The following is an 18258-nucleotide window of genomic DNA, read 5'->3' on the forward strand; positions in this document are numbered from 1 at the left end:
AAGTATATTAACATAAAAAATAGCAAGAAAACCTAAATTTTGATTATCAAAACATAATAGAAAATTAGCATGAATCTCCGTTATTGTTAGCATGACGCCTATTATATTTCAATAGAAATAAAATTCATATAATTCTGAACATTCCAAAAAATATACTGAGCAAAATCATTGTTCTGATGAATACAAAATAAAACAATTTATTGAGCATTTAACGCAATGAAATAAGTCGTTGCACATATGGTTCAATACTTAATTATTATCTTTTTTGTGTTTCAAAAGAGTTTATGTTTTTCCTTCTGCGTAACAATGAAATTAATTTTGGCAATCTTTTACTTAATAGTAAAAAAGACACTTCCAGAAACTGCCTTAAAATTTGAGTAAATCACCCAAAAAAAAAAAATCTCATAAAACATTCAATGATGAACAATTCTACAAAAAATTTTCACAAACAAAACATAAGCATATTCAAATCTCCTTCGTAGATCGGAAACATGTTAAAATGAAATAACTTTTAAAAAAAAAAAAATAGCAAGAGGAAAATCTTGATTTTGATTATCAACGCGTTAATAAAAAATTAGCATAAATCCCCGATATTATTATTAGTGTGATACCTATTATATGTCAATAGAAATAAATTCATATACAACTGAACATTCTAAAAAATATAGAGATCAAAGTGAACAAAATATCTTTAGTAATCTCTTGAGTGTTTCAAAAGAGTTATGTTCGATTGAAGAACAACTCAACCATAAAACATTCAAATGAAGAACTTAACCAATAATTTTCACAAACAAAGCATAAACATGATTAAATTCAAATCTCCACACAAACATAAAGCAAAGTATGGCACGTACAAATAAACTTTCTCAAAAAACAAACATAAAGATAATCAAATAAATTTATGTTCTCCTTTCACAAACAAAAGAGAAACAAATTTATATTTCCACCAAAGCGTAGATTCAGATCGAGAAATAAACATAAAGATAATGAAATAAATTTATGTTTCTTTTGCTTTTAACAGAAGAAAAAAGCACTTCCAAAACATGTCTAAAAATCGGAGTAGATCAAACAAACAAAAAAAAATCTCCATAAAACATTCAAATGAATTAAAACAAAACCAAAAAAAAGAAAAAAGAAAAAAAAAAACCATTATTTCCGATTAAATGAAACCCTAGATAAATCAACCTCAAATTCAAATACAACAAAACCACGAAAAAGGAAGAGGAAATCAAAGTGGTTAAAAAAAAACAAAACAAAACAAAAGTATTTACTTGAATGTTGTTGCTAGTGACTATTAAAGGAGGAAGCACCATAAATTTTGCCCTATGTTTTGCCTTCAAGAGCAAACTCATGACTTAAAGGGCTCTGGCATGCACCATTTTTAAACGTTAAAAGAGAGAGAGGTAGAAATCAGAGAGAATTTAATGATAGATTTAGTTTGAAGTTTTTTTTTTTCTTTCTATTCAACATATTAGGCATTTATTTATTTATTTTTTTGAGAACGTATTAGGCATATTAAACTCATTTGTATTCCATTTTTTTGGGGTCTCTGGATTTGGTCTCAAATGTTTGATTAATTTCCTCTAATGGAGACCGTCAATTTCAAGGTTCTTTGAGCAGAATCATGAAGAAGGCATGGTAATTTAAGAAAAACTACTTATTCTGTTGATGACCAATTTTTCCGTTCCTTTCTCTTCACTTTTTCTCCAATTTGTTGCTTCTTTTTCTTTGCTTTCTGATATGAAATTTTTTTGTACCTCAAATTTTGTTGTTTGTAGATGAAAAGTTTTTGAATTTAATCTATTTGATGAAATTCAATTAGAACCAGGATAAATTTCATAGCTGAAAAGTTTTGGATTGTAGTTAATGGATTGCAAGTGCGAGATTGATCCCACATAGAAATCTCTATACTCTGATTTCGAAGAAACTAATGGGGATAATGGGGGGCGTAGCCTTTGAGGTGGCCCTACCTATTGTCCGTTAAGGCCATTAGGGAGAAATTGGAGTTTTGATGCATGAGGTTTTTGTTAGATCTTTTTCTGATTTGATCTTATTCGGTTGGGCGATTGTAATTGTTTTCTCTCTAGGATTCGTAATCACCTAGAGCAGGAGGAACTGTTTTCCAGGCTATCTTACAGCAGTGGAAGTATAGCGATTAGGGGATGACGGAATCTCAGATGGAAGATGATCTTACAAGGATGTGGGAAAAATTCTCTCTATCGGAGACGGAGGGGACTGAACTGGAGATCCAAGATCAAGCAAGGGAGCGAGGGGCATATAGGGGAAAAACATGTCTGGTGGGCAAATTGATTGCGGATCACCTTGTGAGCGAGGAGACAATTCGGACCACACTATTACATGGTTGGAAAACATCAGGGTCACCTTCTTTCAAAATCTTGGGAGATAACCTGTTCCTAGTGGATTTTGTGAATGAAAAAGACAAGAAAAGAGTTTTGGAGGGGAGGCCATGGGTTTTTTAGGGTAATTTATTTGCAGTTAAAGAATATGACGGGATGTTACCCCCTTCAAGATTCCCATTTGAAAGAGCATCGTTCTGGGTCCAGATGTATGGACTACCTTTGGCTTGTATGAATATGATTGTTGGCCAACAAATTTCTTCGGCAATGGGTCATGTTGAGGAGGTGGATGTTGATGAGGAAGGGATGGGGTGGGGGGAATCCCTGAGGGTAAAAATCAATCTCGATCTACAGAAACCATTGATGAGAGGGAGAATGTTAAAAATCAATGGCTCTTCTATGCTGATAAAGTTCCAGTATGAAAGACTTCCTAAGGTCTGCTTCCGGTGCGGTGTGATTAAACATGGAGTGACGGGATGTGAAGAGCGAAATGAAGCCAGAAAACAAAATGCACCAATTGAGTTTGGACCGTGGCTCAGGGCTTCCTCTCCTAAACGTGTTTTTGGTGGATGTTTTGGCTCAACGATGGGGGGCAGAGAACCTCCTCTGAGGGAAACTGGAGGTGGCCATGGTAAGTTTGGTCCTGGCAGAAAACAGCCACCCAACAGATCACGACCACTGTGTAGAGGTCAGGACGTGGAAGGAGATTCATCTGGGACGGCGGAAGATGGGCCAGGATCACCTATGGAAAGAAAGACGAGAAATTATTACTGTCATTCAAAAAACCAAAGATCCGGCACAAAATTAGCGGGAGATACGATGGGCGGAGATTTGGGAGCTGATAATAATGGTGCATTCAAAGAAAAGAAATCAACGGTGTATCCCTAGGAAACAGGAGCTGGATTGGAGGAAAGAGAAGATTCCCCTTTAAATGAGGGGTCTTCAACGTATGCAGAGGTGGAGCCTGGAAAGGGAACCCACGATTTCCTTAATGAGCTGGCGAGTGGAGAGAAACCTATGACAAACCAAGTGCATGGCAAGGGACACAGAAGTAGTCCTACCCAACTGCGAAAAGGTAAGATACGAACTACTGTTCACCAGCCTAAGGGGGTAGGAAATTTTTTACTGTGGCTGACGTGGAGGAAAAAATGAGGGGAAATTTTTGTGGAGAATTTTCTGCAACCAGAAAAGCCAGCGATAATACATGGAAGCGTCGTGGCAGGTCAGACCCGTTAACAAAACAGGCCGGTTCTAGTGTGGAAAATTACGGCAAACGTAAGGAGAGGGATTTTACTGGAAGAGGAGATGAGGTGGGGCGAAAAGGACGTAAGATAGACAGGCGTTACTGTTCTAAGCAAAGTGGTGTGGAAGGGAAAGATGATAAAAATGGATCGAGGATGGAAGAGGCTGGTAATCAGCCCTGTCGACCGCAATGAGTATCATGAGTTGAAACTGTCGAGAGCTTGGGAACCTTCGGATAGTTCGAGAACTCCGCCGGATGGTGCGGGAAAAGAAACCCAATATAGTTTTCTTAATGGAAACTAAATTACGAGCTAACAAAATGGAGACAATATGGAGTATGTTGGGGTTTGAGAACATGATGGTAGTGGACTCTGTGGGCAAGGGAGGTGGTTTGGTGTTACTTTGGATGACAGACTCGGGGGTTGAAATCCAAAACTATAGCAGGCGACATATTAACTCGAAGGTGTGTTCCTCCCCGGGTGGCTCATCTTGGAAACTAACTGGTCTATGGGCAACCGGAAGCAAGCAAATGCTGGGAGGCGTGGAATTTACTCCGGCACATAGCTCACATGGAACCAATACCGTGGATTTGTCTCGACGATTTTAATAAGATCCTCTGTTCCAATGAAAAATTTGGCGGGAAAGAACGTCAAAGAGGATTGATGGAAGCCTTTCAAAATACTTTGGAGGGGTGTGGTCTCTCAAACTTGGGCTATAAAGGACCCAAATTTACCTGGACTAATTGTAGAGAAGATACCGAGTTTATAAAGCAGTGCCTCGATAGAGCGGTAGCAAATCATGAATGGTGTGAATTATTTCAAGGGGTGGAAGTTTTGGTCGGTGCTGCTATATGCTCAGACCACTCACCAATATTTGTATGTTTAAAGCAAAGAGGTATAGAACGTCGGGGTTGAAGAAAATTTCGTTTTGAGGCAGGCTGGGAAATAAATACATGGTGTCGAGCTATTATTGAACAGTCCTGGAAGGGGAAACACGGTCAGACCGATCCATGGGGGCAGCTGTCATGCAAATTGGAGACATGTAAAAATTCTTTGATGCGGTGGCAGTGGGAAGAAGTGAGAAGACCAGACCGAATTTTTACTCAGCAATGTTCCAAACTGGCTGAGCTTCAAGGGGAGGAGCATGATCCAGATGTGGGGCAATCTTTGCAAATTAAAAAAGAATTGCAAGCCATAATGGAACAGGAGGAACTAAAGTGGAAACAACGAGCAAAAATTAATTGGCTTTCTTTTGGTGATAAGAACTCAAAATTTTTTCATGCTTGCGCAAGCCAAAGGCGCAAGATGAATAAAATTAGCCAAATAGACGATGAGAGAGGAGATCGTTGGGAAACACAATAGGAGATTGGAGAAGCTTTTGTGACCTATTATGAAGCTCTATTTTCCACAGAAGGTGATGGGGAGTTGGGGGACAGTTTGGGTGCACTGGAGGGACGCATTTCGGAGACCATGAATGAGTCTCTGGTAAGACCATTCACGGAAGAAGAAATTCGAACGGCTTTATTCCAGATGTCCCCCTTAAAAGCCCCGGGACCGGATGGCTTCAACGCTGGATTTTATCATAAATATTGGGATATTGTGGGTCCTGAGGTTTGCAAAGCTCTACTTTTTTCTCTAAATAATGCAAAAGTTGATATGGAATTAAATTCTACTTTCATAGCTTTAATTCCTAAGACAAAAAATCCCACTTGTGTCTCGGAGTTTAGACCTATCAGTTTATGCAACATATTATATAAAATTCTGTCGAAGGTTCTTGCAAACAGGTTCAAGGTGATTTTGCCTGAAATTATATCGCCTACTCAGAGTGCTTTCATACCGGGGCGGTTGATTTCAGATAATGTGTTGGCAGCCTACGAAACCCTTCACACAATGCACTCTCGGATGTCAGGCAAGAAGGGGTATATGGCGGTTAAAATTGACATGAGTAAGGCCTATGACAGAGTTGAGTGGGGCTTTTTGAAGGCTGTGATGGAGAAGATGGGGTTTGCATCTCAATGGATAAAACTGGTAATGATGTGTGTTACCTCAGCGCAGTATGCAATTTTGGTGAACGGGATACCTACGGGGAAGATCATTCCAACACGAGGCATCCGGCAAGGAGACCCCATTTCCCCGTACCTATTCCTGTTTTGTGCGGAGGTGTTGAGTTCCTTACTATCACGGGCAAAGACGGAGGGTGTGTTGGAGGGTGTCCCTACCTCAAAGAGGGGTCCTCGTCTCAACCACCTATTTTTTGCTGACGACAGTTTATTATTTTGCAGAGCTGATTTGAGCCACTGGAACACTTTATATACTCTCCTTCAAAAATACGAAGTGGCCTCGGGACAGAGATTGAATATTTAAAAGACGGCTATTTATTTTAGTCGGAACACTCCCGAGGAGACTCGGAAGCAAATCTTTGATGTGTCGGGCCTCCCGAGTTCGCAAAGGTATGACACCTATTTGGGGTTACTTGAGTTAGTGGGGAGATCTCGAACAAAGGAGTTCAAGGGTATTATTGATAAAGTGTGGAAGAGGTTACAAGATTGGAAGCTTAAGTGCCTCTCTCAAGTGGGACGGGAAATCCTACTTAAGGTGGTGATCCAGGCCATCCCGATGTATTGCATGAGTATCTTTATGCTCCCAAAAGCTTTGAGTAACAAACTTAATTCTCTCATGCAAAAGTTTTGGTGGGAGGACTCAAGAATACACTGGATGAGTTGGAGCAAGATGGGAGCATCAAAGTTGAAAGGAGGAATGGGTTTCTGGGATTTCGTTTGTTTTAACAAGGCTTCGCTTGCAAAGCAATGTTGGAGGTTGTGGAAATCACCGGACAGCCTAGTGGCAAAAATTATAAAAGCCAAATACTACAAAAGTGGCTCAATTTTAGAGGCACGATTGGGCTCGAAGCCGTCCTACGCTTGGAGGAGTATTTTAGGTTCATGTGATCTTCTCAAGGATGGTTTATGGTGGCGGTATGGGAATGGGGAAAAAACGAAAATATGGGGAGATAAATGGATTCCTTTACCCACGACCTACGCTATCCAAGCAGCCCCAAGGGAGTTTGCTCATGATGCCAAGGTTGCTACACTCATTGATAAAGATACTCATGGGTGGAATAAACGATTGCTTGAGAAACTGTTTTTTCCTGAAGAGGTCAAAGCAATTTTGACTTTACCAATTAGTAGCACCAATCGGGATGATGTCGTTATTTGGAGGGCATTGCCAATGGCTTATTTTCAGTTAAAAGTGCCTATCATGCGTCTAAAACGAAGGAGTTGCAGATGAGGGCTGGCAGTTCGGCACATGCGAAAAACAATGAGATGTGGGGAATTTTGTGGAAACTCAAAGCCCCAAATGCGATAAAAAAATTTTTGTAGAGAGCCAGCCATGAGATACTCCCGACCAAGGCCAGTCTATACAAGAGGAAGGTAATTACTGATGCACTGTGCCCGATTTGTAACTTGGCTGAAGAAACATGTTTTCATATCTTGTGGGAGTGTCCATCGGCGAGGGATGTATGGAGCGGGAGTCTCAAAAAATTTCAAAAGAGTTCTTTTTTCAAACCAACTTTTGGGAAGGTGGTGGAGGAAGTTCTTCAGTCTTGTGATGAGGAAGAGGCCTATGTTTTTGCTCGGTTAGCGCAGAGGATTTGGTTTCGGCGGAATGAGGTGATACATGGTGGGACTTTATGCATCCGAATGAGTTAGTTACACAGGTCATGCAGTCACAGGCTGAGTTTGTTGAGCTTAATGAGAATCCAATAACCACCCAGTCGGGAATTAGAGGCTCTGTCGTGAGGTGGAAGCCACCGCCGATGGGTTTCCTGAAGTGTAATTGGGACGCTGCTCTTTGTTCCAAGCGGGGCCTGGTGGGCATAGGGGCTGTGATAAGGGATCATACTAGAGTGGTTGTAGCTGCTCGTAGTCAGGTAGTCGAAGGTTTCTTTGGACCTTTGGTTGCTGAAGCTTGGGCAGGAGGTCTAGCGCTGAAATTCGGAAAGGAACTGGGCTTCTCCAACATTATTTTGGAAGGAGATTCGAAGCAAGTGGTGGAGGCTGTTAATTCTGGGAAATCCACATGGAGTACAATAGGGCACCTCGTCGACGACATCATGATTCTGCTGCTGGATTTTTCTCAATGGACAGTTCGAGCTGTGGGCCGTGAATCCAACCAGGTAGCGCACTCACTAGCACGTATGGCCATCCGGGAGAAGAGAGAGGGGACATGGAGGGATGAATTACCAGAATGTATTGACAAGCTTGTAAGGGAGGAGATTTTACTTCTCCCCACTGATTGATTTTAATGAAGCAATGATCTTTTTACTCAAAAAAAAAAAAAACTCATTGTATTCCTAACATGAATTAATTTAGTTAATTTAATCGCCTTAGAGGACCGGTTTTTAACTTAAAGGACCGGTTCAATGTTTAAAAATTAAATAACCATAATTATCTTACATTAAATATAGTCACTTAATAATGAAATTCATATAAGGAAACATTTTGAAATAAACTCTTGGAATAATGAAACCGTTTAAGCCTAAACGGAAAAATATTAAACCATATTAAAAAAATAGGAGAAACACTAAATAATGGCTGAGCGAGGAGAATTCTTGGGTCTACAAACTTCTGCAATGCTTATATCCTTACAAGGCTATAAAAGACCTTCACTTGCAGTTTGGGCAGTAGTGACTAGTGGCAAGGAGAGAAGGGAACCGTTCCATTCATTGATTTATTTCCTTTTCTTCGTAAATTGGGTATCCCATTTCTTTCATGGGTGATATTTGGTCAATAATAGGTATCCAAATGATGGATAGTTGTAATTGGCAAGTAGAATATTCAAACATGCTTATGGGCATTCATGTGGAAAAAGGACCTTCATGCTGACACGGATAATAACATCTAAGTTGAAGATGGAACAAAATGGTAGAGGAGGAACTTATCAAGACTGAATCATGCAGACGGGTCGCCTACGGCAAATCCGACTAATCGTATTTAATTGGGAGGTTGAACATCCGGTTCGTTGTCTTTGCAAGGAGTCCACCCACAACCAACCAAAAATCAATCTTTATAGATATTTGCAATTCTAAGTATAGCCGCCCGCCACCAATCGTTTTCTGAAGAAATCATCGTCTATATATATATACATGCTGTGTGACAACCAATTATTCAAGACTGATGAATATCTAATCCGCGTAGTTTACCTAAGGGAAGACTTGGAAGAAGAAAGACAAACACATCATGACAAGTCTTCACAGGAAAATTAAAAAATTTAAAACCGGTTATGCTTTTAAAAAGTATGAGTTCAGGACACATGTCGCAATTCTAGGCTCTCTCTGAGCCAAAACTCGGCTTTTATATATGAATATATGATTAGTACAGAGTTTTCCTCCAAACTAGGTTAGAGGAACTTTCTTCAATCCAGTCTATATAAATGACATGTGTCTATTTTTTTAATAACATGTAAATGTAAAAAATAAGAGAATGTTGAAAAAATGAAAAAGTAAGATGAATAGTATTGAAACAAAAGTGTTTACCAAACGGAGCCTAACATTGTGAGTGAGTAGCTTAAGTGCCATAAAAAAAAATACAGCACAATAGTTTATATTTAATTTTATTTTTTTAATTATAAAATATTAAAATTAAATTTGAACCGCTGAAAAAATTAATCAAATATATTATTTTTTTTTTACACCAAAATCCAAATCCGACAAAGAAAAAAAGATGGGTTGCCTTTCTTTATTGGGCTATAATTTTTTGATATCTGAAGTCAGAACACGTGGATAAAGAGTGACATGTTATGCTGACTATTTGATGAAGCGTCATTAAAAGCAACATTTTGAATCAGGAGCTACGGCATCTGCAAAATTATGGAACAAATTCATGGCCATGGAGCAAGTGAGTTGTTTCAAGCACAATCCCATTTGTATAAACATGTTTTCAGTTTCGTACGTTCCATGCAGTGGCGGATCCAGACAATTCATATTGGGGGTATTGCTAAAATTTTTTTGGCGTTCTAAAAATTTTTTCCACCTTAAAAATTTGGTAATTTACACAATATATACATCACAAAAAAAAATATATATATATATATATATATATATATATATATATATATATATATATATATATAAGTTCATAAATATGTGCTCAAATTGATATATTAGAAATGTAACATGTCGGCACTATATCAAAAAGACAGAAATACCAAAAAAAAAAAAAAAAAAAATGTGTCTAGAACTGCACTTTACGTTCTCTTAGAAGTACAAAATCATTAAGTATTGAATTTAAATCAAAGCTCTCAGCAATTTCCCTTTCAATATAGAGAAAGGAACTATTTGCAATAAAATCATCCTCAATTTTGTTACAAAGTCGTGTTTTAACAATTTTCATTGCTGAAAATGCTAGTTCGATAATTACTAAGATATATTCTTCTATTAATTTGATCAAAGCCTAAAGAGGCTAAACAATATCATAACACAAATATAACACTTCCAGAATAAAAAAAGTAAGCAGATTCTTACACCCTAAAACACAAAAATCTATACTTTGCAGTTCATGACCACCCACGAAATGATAAAAAATAAAAAAATAAAAAAAATAAATGCAAAACTCTACTTCTCTCCCAGTTGTGTTCACCATCAGTCTCCTAGCAGCAACTTGTATTCATATATATATATATATATATAGATATATATGAAGGCTTTATTATTGAGTTCTTCTTCTACTAACTATTTCTTCTTATTTTCTTGGTGTGTATATAAGCTCAGAGCGCCAACATGCAAGTGGCCACAGAGCAGGGTAAAGGAAAATTTTTTTTAAAAAAATCGTTGGGGGTGCCAAACACCAACGTGGCTCCGCCACTGGTTCCATGTCACTGAAATGTGCAGTTCAGTTAGGCATACCAGACATAGTCCACAGCCATGGGGAACCTATTACTCTCCATGGCTTGGTCTCTGCGCTTCAGATTCACCCCACAAAAGCTGGTTTTGTGCACCGCCTCATGCGCTTGCTTGCTCACTGCGGCTTCTTCGCTACCACAAGAGTCAACAAAAAACAAGAAGAAGAAGAAGATGAAGAAGAAGCGTATGATCTCACACCTTCATCGAGGATCCTCCTCAAAGATAATGTCACCGGCTTTTCACCGTTTGTTTTGGCTATGCTTGAGCCTGTTAGAAATAGGTCTTGGGCCTAACTCAACCCAAAAGCTAGCTCTAGAATTGAGGTTTTCCCTCACTCTTATAAATGGCTAATCTCCTTAATACCTAGGCAATGTGGGACTTCCAACACGCCCCCTCACGTGTGGCGGGAGGACATCCAAACCAACACGTGAGACAATGGGTGACGGTGGGCCACAGCCAATTAGGCTAGGCTCTGATACCATATTAGAAATGGGTTTTTGGCCTAACTCAACCCAAAAGCTAGCTCTAGAGTTGAGGTTTCCCCTCACTCTTATAAATGGCTAATCTCCTTAATACCCAGGCAATGTGGGACTTCCAACAGAACCAGCTCTGATAAATCCATGGCAATTCTTGGGAAACTGGTTCCGAGAAGACAAGGTCACAGCATTTGAGAGTGCACATGGGATGGGATTGTGGGAGTATGGAAACCAAAATCCTGGATTCAATAATCTTTTCAATGAGGCAATGGCGAGTGACTCTGGAATGATGAACTTGGTTGTAAGAGACTGCAAGGCAGTTTTTGAGGGGTTGGATACGTTGATTGATGTTGGGGGTGGTACTGGAACATGCTCCAGGATCATTTCTGAGGCATTCCCTCACTTGAAATGCACAGTGCTTGATCTTCGACATGTTGTAGCTAATTTGACAGACAGTTTGAAGTTGAATTATGTTGGAGGTGATATGTTTCGGTCTATCCCTCCGACAGATCGCATTCTACTTAAGGTATGCATTAATTTTATTTTATTTTTTGGATGAATGAATTTTATTATCCAACTGATATAGAATTCTTCACACCCCAGCAAAACTTGCCAGAACCCCTTATGCCAAAAGGTTACCAAAAAAAAAAGGGAAAGGGAAAAGGCCATAAAACCAGCAAAACAAAAGCACCCAAAAAAACCCTCTAAAAGCAAAGCAACAGAGTAGCAGCCATCCTATACAATTTTGCTACTTCTAGCTAAGCAACTGAAAACTCAGACAATACACCAAGACTAGTCAGACAGGCAAAACACTAGATAGAAATCACTTATCCGTAATATCTACAATTCCTTCTCTGGACTGGCAGCAGCTTTTCAACAGCAGCATTTTCTACGCAGCACTAGCCCAGCAGCATACAGCCACAAGAACTCCACCAAGTCACCAGCAACACAACCAACCAGACAGGGAAGACTAAAAACCACCGCAAGAATCAGGAGAGATTTTTGTACCAGAATAGTGACAGGGATTTCCCAACCAGCACAGAGCCATATTTTTTCTGTTACACTTGAAGTTCCCCTTTCACATAATTCTAGTTCTAACCTCCCAACACATTTTCAGAAGCATTCTTTCCTCCGAGATAAGTTGATTACCAAACTTCACAACATTTCTTTGCCTCAACATATTATAAATAGCAGAACCCCATGCTAGTTTGCAAATCACAGCTCCAAGACTTTTCCCACTCCATTCCCTCACTCCCTTGTTCATATCATCCCACTCGATAGGAATATGTGGTTGATTGCACTTTTGGATAACATAAAATTTGGCAGGTTTCTTGGATTCCCTTCTATAGCTTGATCTGCAAATGTCCTTCATGAGCAACATAAAATTTAGTACTATACGCTGCTTTTATCCTCATATTATGCACAAGTTGCTAGTCAGGTTCAAACTTCGGTAAACTGTGTATGCTATTTAATACAATGAGGAAGGACACAATCCTAGAGGATGATTATACTGTTGGTTGTGTTCTTTATGGTTGGATTAATAAATTACATAATGTTTTCATTTTTCTTGATGGTGATAATGACTAATTTGCAGTTGGTTTTACACTCAATTAGCGATGAGGATTGCGTGAAGGTACTGAAAAATGCCGAGAAGCTATACTAAACAAAGAAAAAGGGGGAAAGGTGATCATCATAGATATAGTGATTAATGATATCAAAGATGAGCACGAAATAACCGAAACAAAGCTCTTTTTTGACGTGATGATGATGGCTATGGTCACTGGAAGAGAGAGATGCGAGAAGGAATGGGAAAAGCTCTTCTTGGAGGCTGGTTTCAGTCGCTACAAGATAACACCCATGTTTGGTTTAAGGTCCCTTATTGAGGTTTATCCTTAGGACCTTAGCAACAACTATGTATTGTCCTAAGATTTGTATGACAGTAGAATAATCATGTACTGTGAGCTTGAATGCTGTATGGATGACTAATGGGTTAAAAGAGTTTTCAAATTTAGTATAATAATGAATATATCTATGTTCATGGTTTGGGAATATTTTAAAGAGACTTGGAGGAAGAGAAATTAAAGTAGGCATTTATAATGCCCAACTCATACCAAGCTATTGCTTAAAGCAAGCAAAGCTTGAGTGTATGCTCTTTCGCATGGGGCACACACACGTTGAAACTAACAATTATGATCTAACTTTTATAATTAAGAGTAATGCTATAAACTACATTTTTATCATATAATTATCTCACAATGTTGATGTGTTAGTCCCACCTAACCCTTGGATCAGTCATTATTAAAAAAAAAAAAAAAAATCCAAAAGTTGGTTAGGATTGCCATATTAGCATTGTGGGATAAAAATGTGATATCTAGCATTACTCAATAATTAAATAATCGTTGTGCATTTTTAAAATTTGTGTCTCTCTCTCCTTGCTAGAATAGAAATTCTAAGTGTGTTATGGTTTAGTTTCGTTTTGCACAAAACACATACCATTATACCATTATATCTAAGAGGAGTATTTGTTGTAACCTAGTACACACCAATTGATCAAAATTGGTAGGGACAAATAACTTCTTAAAGAAAACGATTATGTAATGCATCTTAGGAGCATTTAATTTTTTTGTTTTAGATTTATGCACTAACATAATGATGGGTCAGCCAGGGAATTGAAGTAGATCTAATGGAAACCCATCACAACATTCTCATCAATTAGATAACAAAACAGAATAGACAAAAAATCCAGGTAGGTGGAGTTATTTTTAATTTCAAATTGCTGCCTGATGATAACATTTATAATCAGTAATTGAAAAGTCGTTCGGTCACAGTTGGTCATGTTCACAGCTTATGTTCATACACATTAGGTATCTACATTCTAGAGGGCGGCGTTAGAAAATGAACACATAAAATTTTCTTTAGTTCACATTAATAATTCAACTTTGTTAATAATTACACGTCTAAAACTTTACGCAAAGGCAAAAAATGAGAGCCTCAACTACAACATTTCGGATGCATATTAAGTTTTATATGACTAATTGCCAAGTCAGAGTTATGTGGTAGCTGCCATTAGCTACTCCAATATGACTACTAGACTCTAATATTTCTATGAATCTGCATGAAGGAAAAAAAATTATGGCTTTCCAAAAGGAGTACCTTGATTTGGTGTTGGTCCCAAGTGGACTGCTCATAATGTTTGCTCATCATCTCTTCCTCCTCTACAGATACCTTAATTGTCCGCACACCACGGTGATGGGTTTTGAGAACAATGACAAAATAGCTTGGGTGGAAAGAATTATGCAGATTGATAAACGGGACGTTGGAGTAGCTCTATCTGTCATATCATCAAACACATCAGCTGCAACTTTCTTGGCATCAGTCTCTTTAACGCTCTGCTCTCTCATTGGTGCTTGGATTGCAAACTCCTCCAAAGAATTTCTGCAGAGTGAATTAATCTACGGAGACACAAGGCCATCCACCATGTCTATCAAGTACATAAGCCTCCTAACCTGCTTCCTCCTCGCTTTTTCATGCTTTGTTCAGTCAGCAAGGAGCTTCGTCCATGCAAACTATCTGATAAGCACCCCAGATAGCAACATACCTGCGCAGAATGTAGAAGTGGCAGTTATAAGGGGTGGTGATTTTTGGTCACTCGGGCTTAGAGCACTTTATTTTGCTCTGGATTTGCTGCTATGGTTTTTTGGGCCGATACCCATGTTTGTTTCCTCCATTGTTATGGTTATAGTCCTCCATTATCTTGACACAAACACAACTCTGTTGCATCAGCATAGGTCCCCAGGGAACAAGATGGTCAAAAGTGTGGCTGACTGAATATCCATGGCATTCGTGGCCCTTTACCATCATGGTGTGAATGCCAAATTATGCTTGTGCATAATATGAACCAAATTCTTGATTGGTAAATGCAAATTGTTTTTTTTTCTTTGACTTTTTTGTAATTAAAGAGAAAATCCTCATCTTAACTTGTTTTCCTGCTACATATGAACAATACTATGTCTCACCCTCGGTTCTTATCATGGTTTTGATTTGACTGTAGTTATTTAACATCTCTGCTCCAAAATCTGGATTTGCATCAGGTTTTATAGAATATAAGATATGGTTTCATAATGAGTATATATTTCTTAAAGGATAATTTATTGATTATAATCAAATTTGATGTGTTAAACAAGCCACATGTAGTAGATGACAAATCGTTAACTTTGACGATAAAATGACAAAGAGATCTAACGTGTATAAAGCTTGAAGACCTTATTCTTGAATTGAAAACCTAATGACTAAATCCAAATCAGGGGCTAAATATGATTTTTTTTTCCTAAAAGAATTATTTGATGATCACCATACTTATCTTTAGTTTTACCTACCCTAATTGTGTTACAAATAGGAATAAATTTCATTAAAGAATAAAAGCAAGAGATATAGTCATTTCGAGCTCTTTCCAAATAGTAGACGTAAGTGTCTAATACCGAACCACCCGTAAATCTCTTCGTGTTATTTTCGCATTTCTTCTGAAATTTACATTTTATTAAGAGAAGTTTATCCGAGCGAACGCAGCATCATGATCTTCAATTCCTAATTCCATGCAAATCAGGATGTGAAGATTGTGTCAACATCACGTTTGATGGATACTTTTACAAGGCTTTTGGTAAATGAGGTTTAGTTGGCATGGGATGAAACTTTTGTATAAAATGAGATGAAGGTGACATTGGAAAATGACATGAACCTTCTGATCAAACCACACCTTACGACTATGATGCACCAAAGACGTGGATAAGTCATGTTTATGGATCAATATCAATTTGACCCCACAAGCATTTGAGTTGCCAAGGAAATTGGATTACTGGGGAAGAATTTTGAAGCCATCGGCAGCTTTTTATTAATATGTACACGCAACACAGCTAGTGTTTGGAAACATGTAACTCATAATTAAAGGCCCCATTTTGGCCCATTGCCCCCCCCCCCCCTATGTTGATGTTGCTTCTTAAATATTCCTTTTCTTCTCCCAATATTTTGTTGGAAGGTGATGCTTCTCAAGTTATCACGGCTATCAACAATGCCAACCATTGTGCTGATTGGCCCATTGCCCCTATTGTGAATCATATTATCTACAATCTTTCTTCCTAATTTTGTGCTTGATCCTGCACTTGATATTAAATGAGATATTAAACGACTAAGGAGGTCGATAAGCCAATCTAATCCGAATAATGCGATTGATTTATGTCCTAATCAACCTGATATAAATTTTCAATTCCAAAAACAAAATATTGGGGTTGTAATTGAAGCGAGTCAAGCATGTATCACTTAATAATTAAACGGGTTTCTACAGTCATGAATCAAGTTTAATGAACGGTTTGTCAATCTGACTTATTTATTTACGGCCCTAAACCCTAAGTCTTAAGCCCAGTCATCAGGGTGTGTTTGTTAAAGGGTTTTGGTTTGATACTGTAGCCAAAATTGATTGATGTAAAAAAAATAAAAAAAATAAGGATATAATTTTTATTTTTATTTTTATTTTTTGAAAAAGTAAAAAAGTAAAAATGTTTGATATGGAAAAATGAAAATATTTTGTTTTGTAGTGATTTTTTTTTATTTGAATAATAATAAAAAGTAATTTATGTGATATAAAAAGTAAGAGAATATTGAAAAAACGAAAAGGTGAGATGAATAGTATTTAACCAAAATCGTTTAGCAAACGGGGCCTCAATGTTCGCCAGTGAACTAAAACACCCACACTAAGCAGTGACAGGTTATCACATGCAGGGGTGGAACCAAATCAAACATATCAACTTAGCCAAAAAAAAAATCGAACCATCAAAGTAATTATTCGAAAATTGCCAAGGCATTAATAAATATATATATAACTTTTATAAAAAATTTAAGAATCTTTAGAGTTGCCAATGACCACCCAATTCTAAGGATAGGTCCCCAAGCACATGCCCTACTAATAAATGCCAAATGGTACGTTAAGTTATCCTATGAAGCCAGCATTTCAACAAAAATGTATACCATATTGTATTTATCACAATGTTATACAAAAAGAAGCTTAATTTTATATGCCACCCATGAGCTCACCCACACCCATTATTTCAATTTTCAACTGCATATTAAATTTGACAACAGCTCCACCACTTGTGAAAGATGAGGCTCCATGCAAGTACAGCTCCAGCTTCAATTTTGCTCAGAAAAGTGGGGAAAAAAAGGGACCAGCTTGAAGTTTTGTGTCAACCATGCATATATATAGAGTTCAATTCAAGTTGGGCCTTATCCTTAAGCAAGAGGCCAATTGCAATTGAAGGTCTACATGGATGAGAGTACTACCAGTAGCCATTTTTATTTATTTATTTTTTAAAAAATATAAGGAATGAAACTACTTTTTGCTTTCATATTTAAATAAACAACACAATAACTTTCTTTATATTTTTTATATATCATTTAAATATTCTTTTAATTAAATGATAGGGAAAAGAGAAAAAGAAGAGGAACATTTAAATATTGTTTCAAATAAATACTATAGGAAAGATAAAGTTTTTTTATATATATATTAAAATAATGTTAAGGAGATCAAGGGTAGCACTTTTGCTTCGTTTGGTATTCCTTTGGTTTGGGAAACAACAAGGAAGTTTGTTTCTAAGTGATTTTTTTAAGAGTTTTTCTTACATTTAGAGAAATAAATGATGTGACAATTCTACATGGGTGTGACCATGGTAGCACATGTCCGTTGGAAACTACTCAAGAAAGGCTTAGACGGCAAGAATCGCATGCGCTCCCTCAAGACCAATTAAGCCATAACTTGACACAGCTCCACTAGGACATTAATAGTTCCTAAGTCGGCTAATACTAATCAGGTTTGTATGAATAATTCTCCATTACAGAGATTCGAACTCACGCCCTAATACATTTCCAACCTTATAGGAATTTTCTTACCACTAGCTAAAACTTTCTTTTCTTTTTTCAGCTCAAGCCACAAAACGGAAGGGAAAAACTAGAAAAAAATAATAATAATAAAATACAAATATGCAATGCAAAATTGGGCCAGAAGTAATGAAATCTTTAAGATGAAGATCATTGTTATCATCCTTATCATATATTTCCTAACCCAAAGTGAACACTCTGAAATCCTTTACTAGGACCCATTTCTTAAGTGTGTAAAACCTTGCTTTTGGGGAAAAAATGATGTTGACCCACAAAATAAAAAACTCATCAAGGGTAGGTGAGGTCCCCATTAATTTACATATTCATGGTCATAGGCATATGCCTAATCTTGTGAAGCC

General features: G+C 37.6%; 3 protein-coding genes and 1 pseudogene across 3 annotated transcripts; all 4 read left to right on the forward strand.

Annotated features, from left to right (window-relative positions):
- Positions 1–3505: 3505 nt before the first annotated feature.
- Positions 3506–6886, forward strand: LOC148589842 (uncharacterized). Its single transcript, XM_088515392.1, has 4 exons — positions 3506–3767; positions 5010–5209; positions 5369–5733; positions 5983–6886. The coding sequence occupies exons 1-4, from the start codon at positions 3506–3508 to the stop codon at positions 6884–6886; spliced, it is 1731 nt and encodes a 576-aa protein (XP_088371518.1).
- A 433-nt stretch (positions 6887–7319) lies between these two features.
- LOC148589843 (uncharacterized) lies at positions 7320–7898 on the forward strand. The gene has a single exon (XM_088515395.1). It carries the CDS (start codon positions 7320–7322, stop codon positions 7896–7898), a length of 579 nt encoding a protein of 192 aa, XP_088371521.1.
- Positions 7899–9461: 1563 nt separating this feature from the next.
- LOC132169798 (trans-resveratrol di-O-methyltransferase-like) lies at positions 9462–12903 on the forward strand (annotated as a pseudogene).
- A 1204-nt stretch (positions 12904–14107) lies between these two features.
- On the forward strand, positions 14108–14957 carry LOC132171978 (uncharacterized). Its single transcript, XM_059583399.2, has one exon. The coding sequence runs from the start codon at positions 14108–14110 to the stop codon at positions 14801–14803; it is 696 nt and encodes a 231-aa protein (XP_059439382.2). The 3' UTR covers positions 14804–14957.
- Positions 14958–18258: the final 3301 nt, after the last annotated feature.

Source organism: Corylus avellana, chromosome 1 (assembly GCF_965113065.1).
Source record: "Corylus avellana chromosome 1, dhCorAvel1.hap1.2, whole genome shotgun sequence".
Lineage (NCBI taxonomy): Eukaryota > Viridiplantae > Streptophyta > Magnoliopsida > Fagales > Betulaceae > Corylus > Corylus avellana.

What these genes read in the sequence shown, in the direction of transcription:
- LOC148589842 (XM_088515392.1), top strand. Translation starts at nt 3,506, where the DNA reads ATGAGGGGAAATTTTTGTGGAGAATTTTCTGCAACCAGAAAAGCCAGC. An exon ending in ATCGAGGATGGAAGAGGCTG is followed by an intron (nt 3,768 to 5,009) that starts GTAATCAGCCCT and finishes TATTTTCCACAG; the next exon opens with AAGGTGATGGGGAGTTGGGG. An exon ending in GGGATATTGTGGGTCCTGAG is followed by an intron (nt 5,210 to 5,368) that starts GTTTGCAAAGCT and finishes ATTCTGTCGAAG; the next exon opens with GTTCTTGCAAACAGGTTCAA.
- LOC148589843 (XM_088515395.1), top strand. Translation starts at nt 7,320, where the DNA reads ATGCAGTCACAGGCTGAGTTTGTTGAGCTTAATGAGAATCCAATAACC.
- LOC132171978 (XM_059583399.2), top strand. Translation starts at nt 14,108, where the DNA reads ATGGCTTTCCAAAAGGAGTACCTTGATTTGGTGTTGGTCCCAAGTGGA.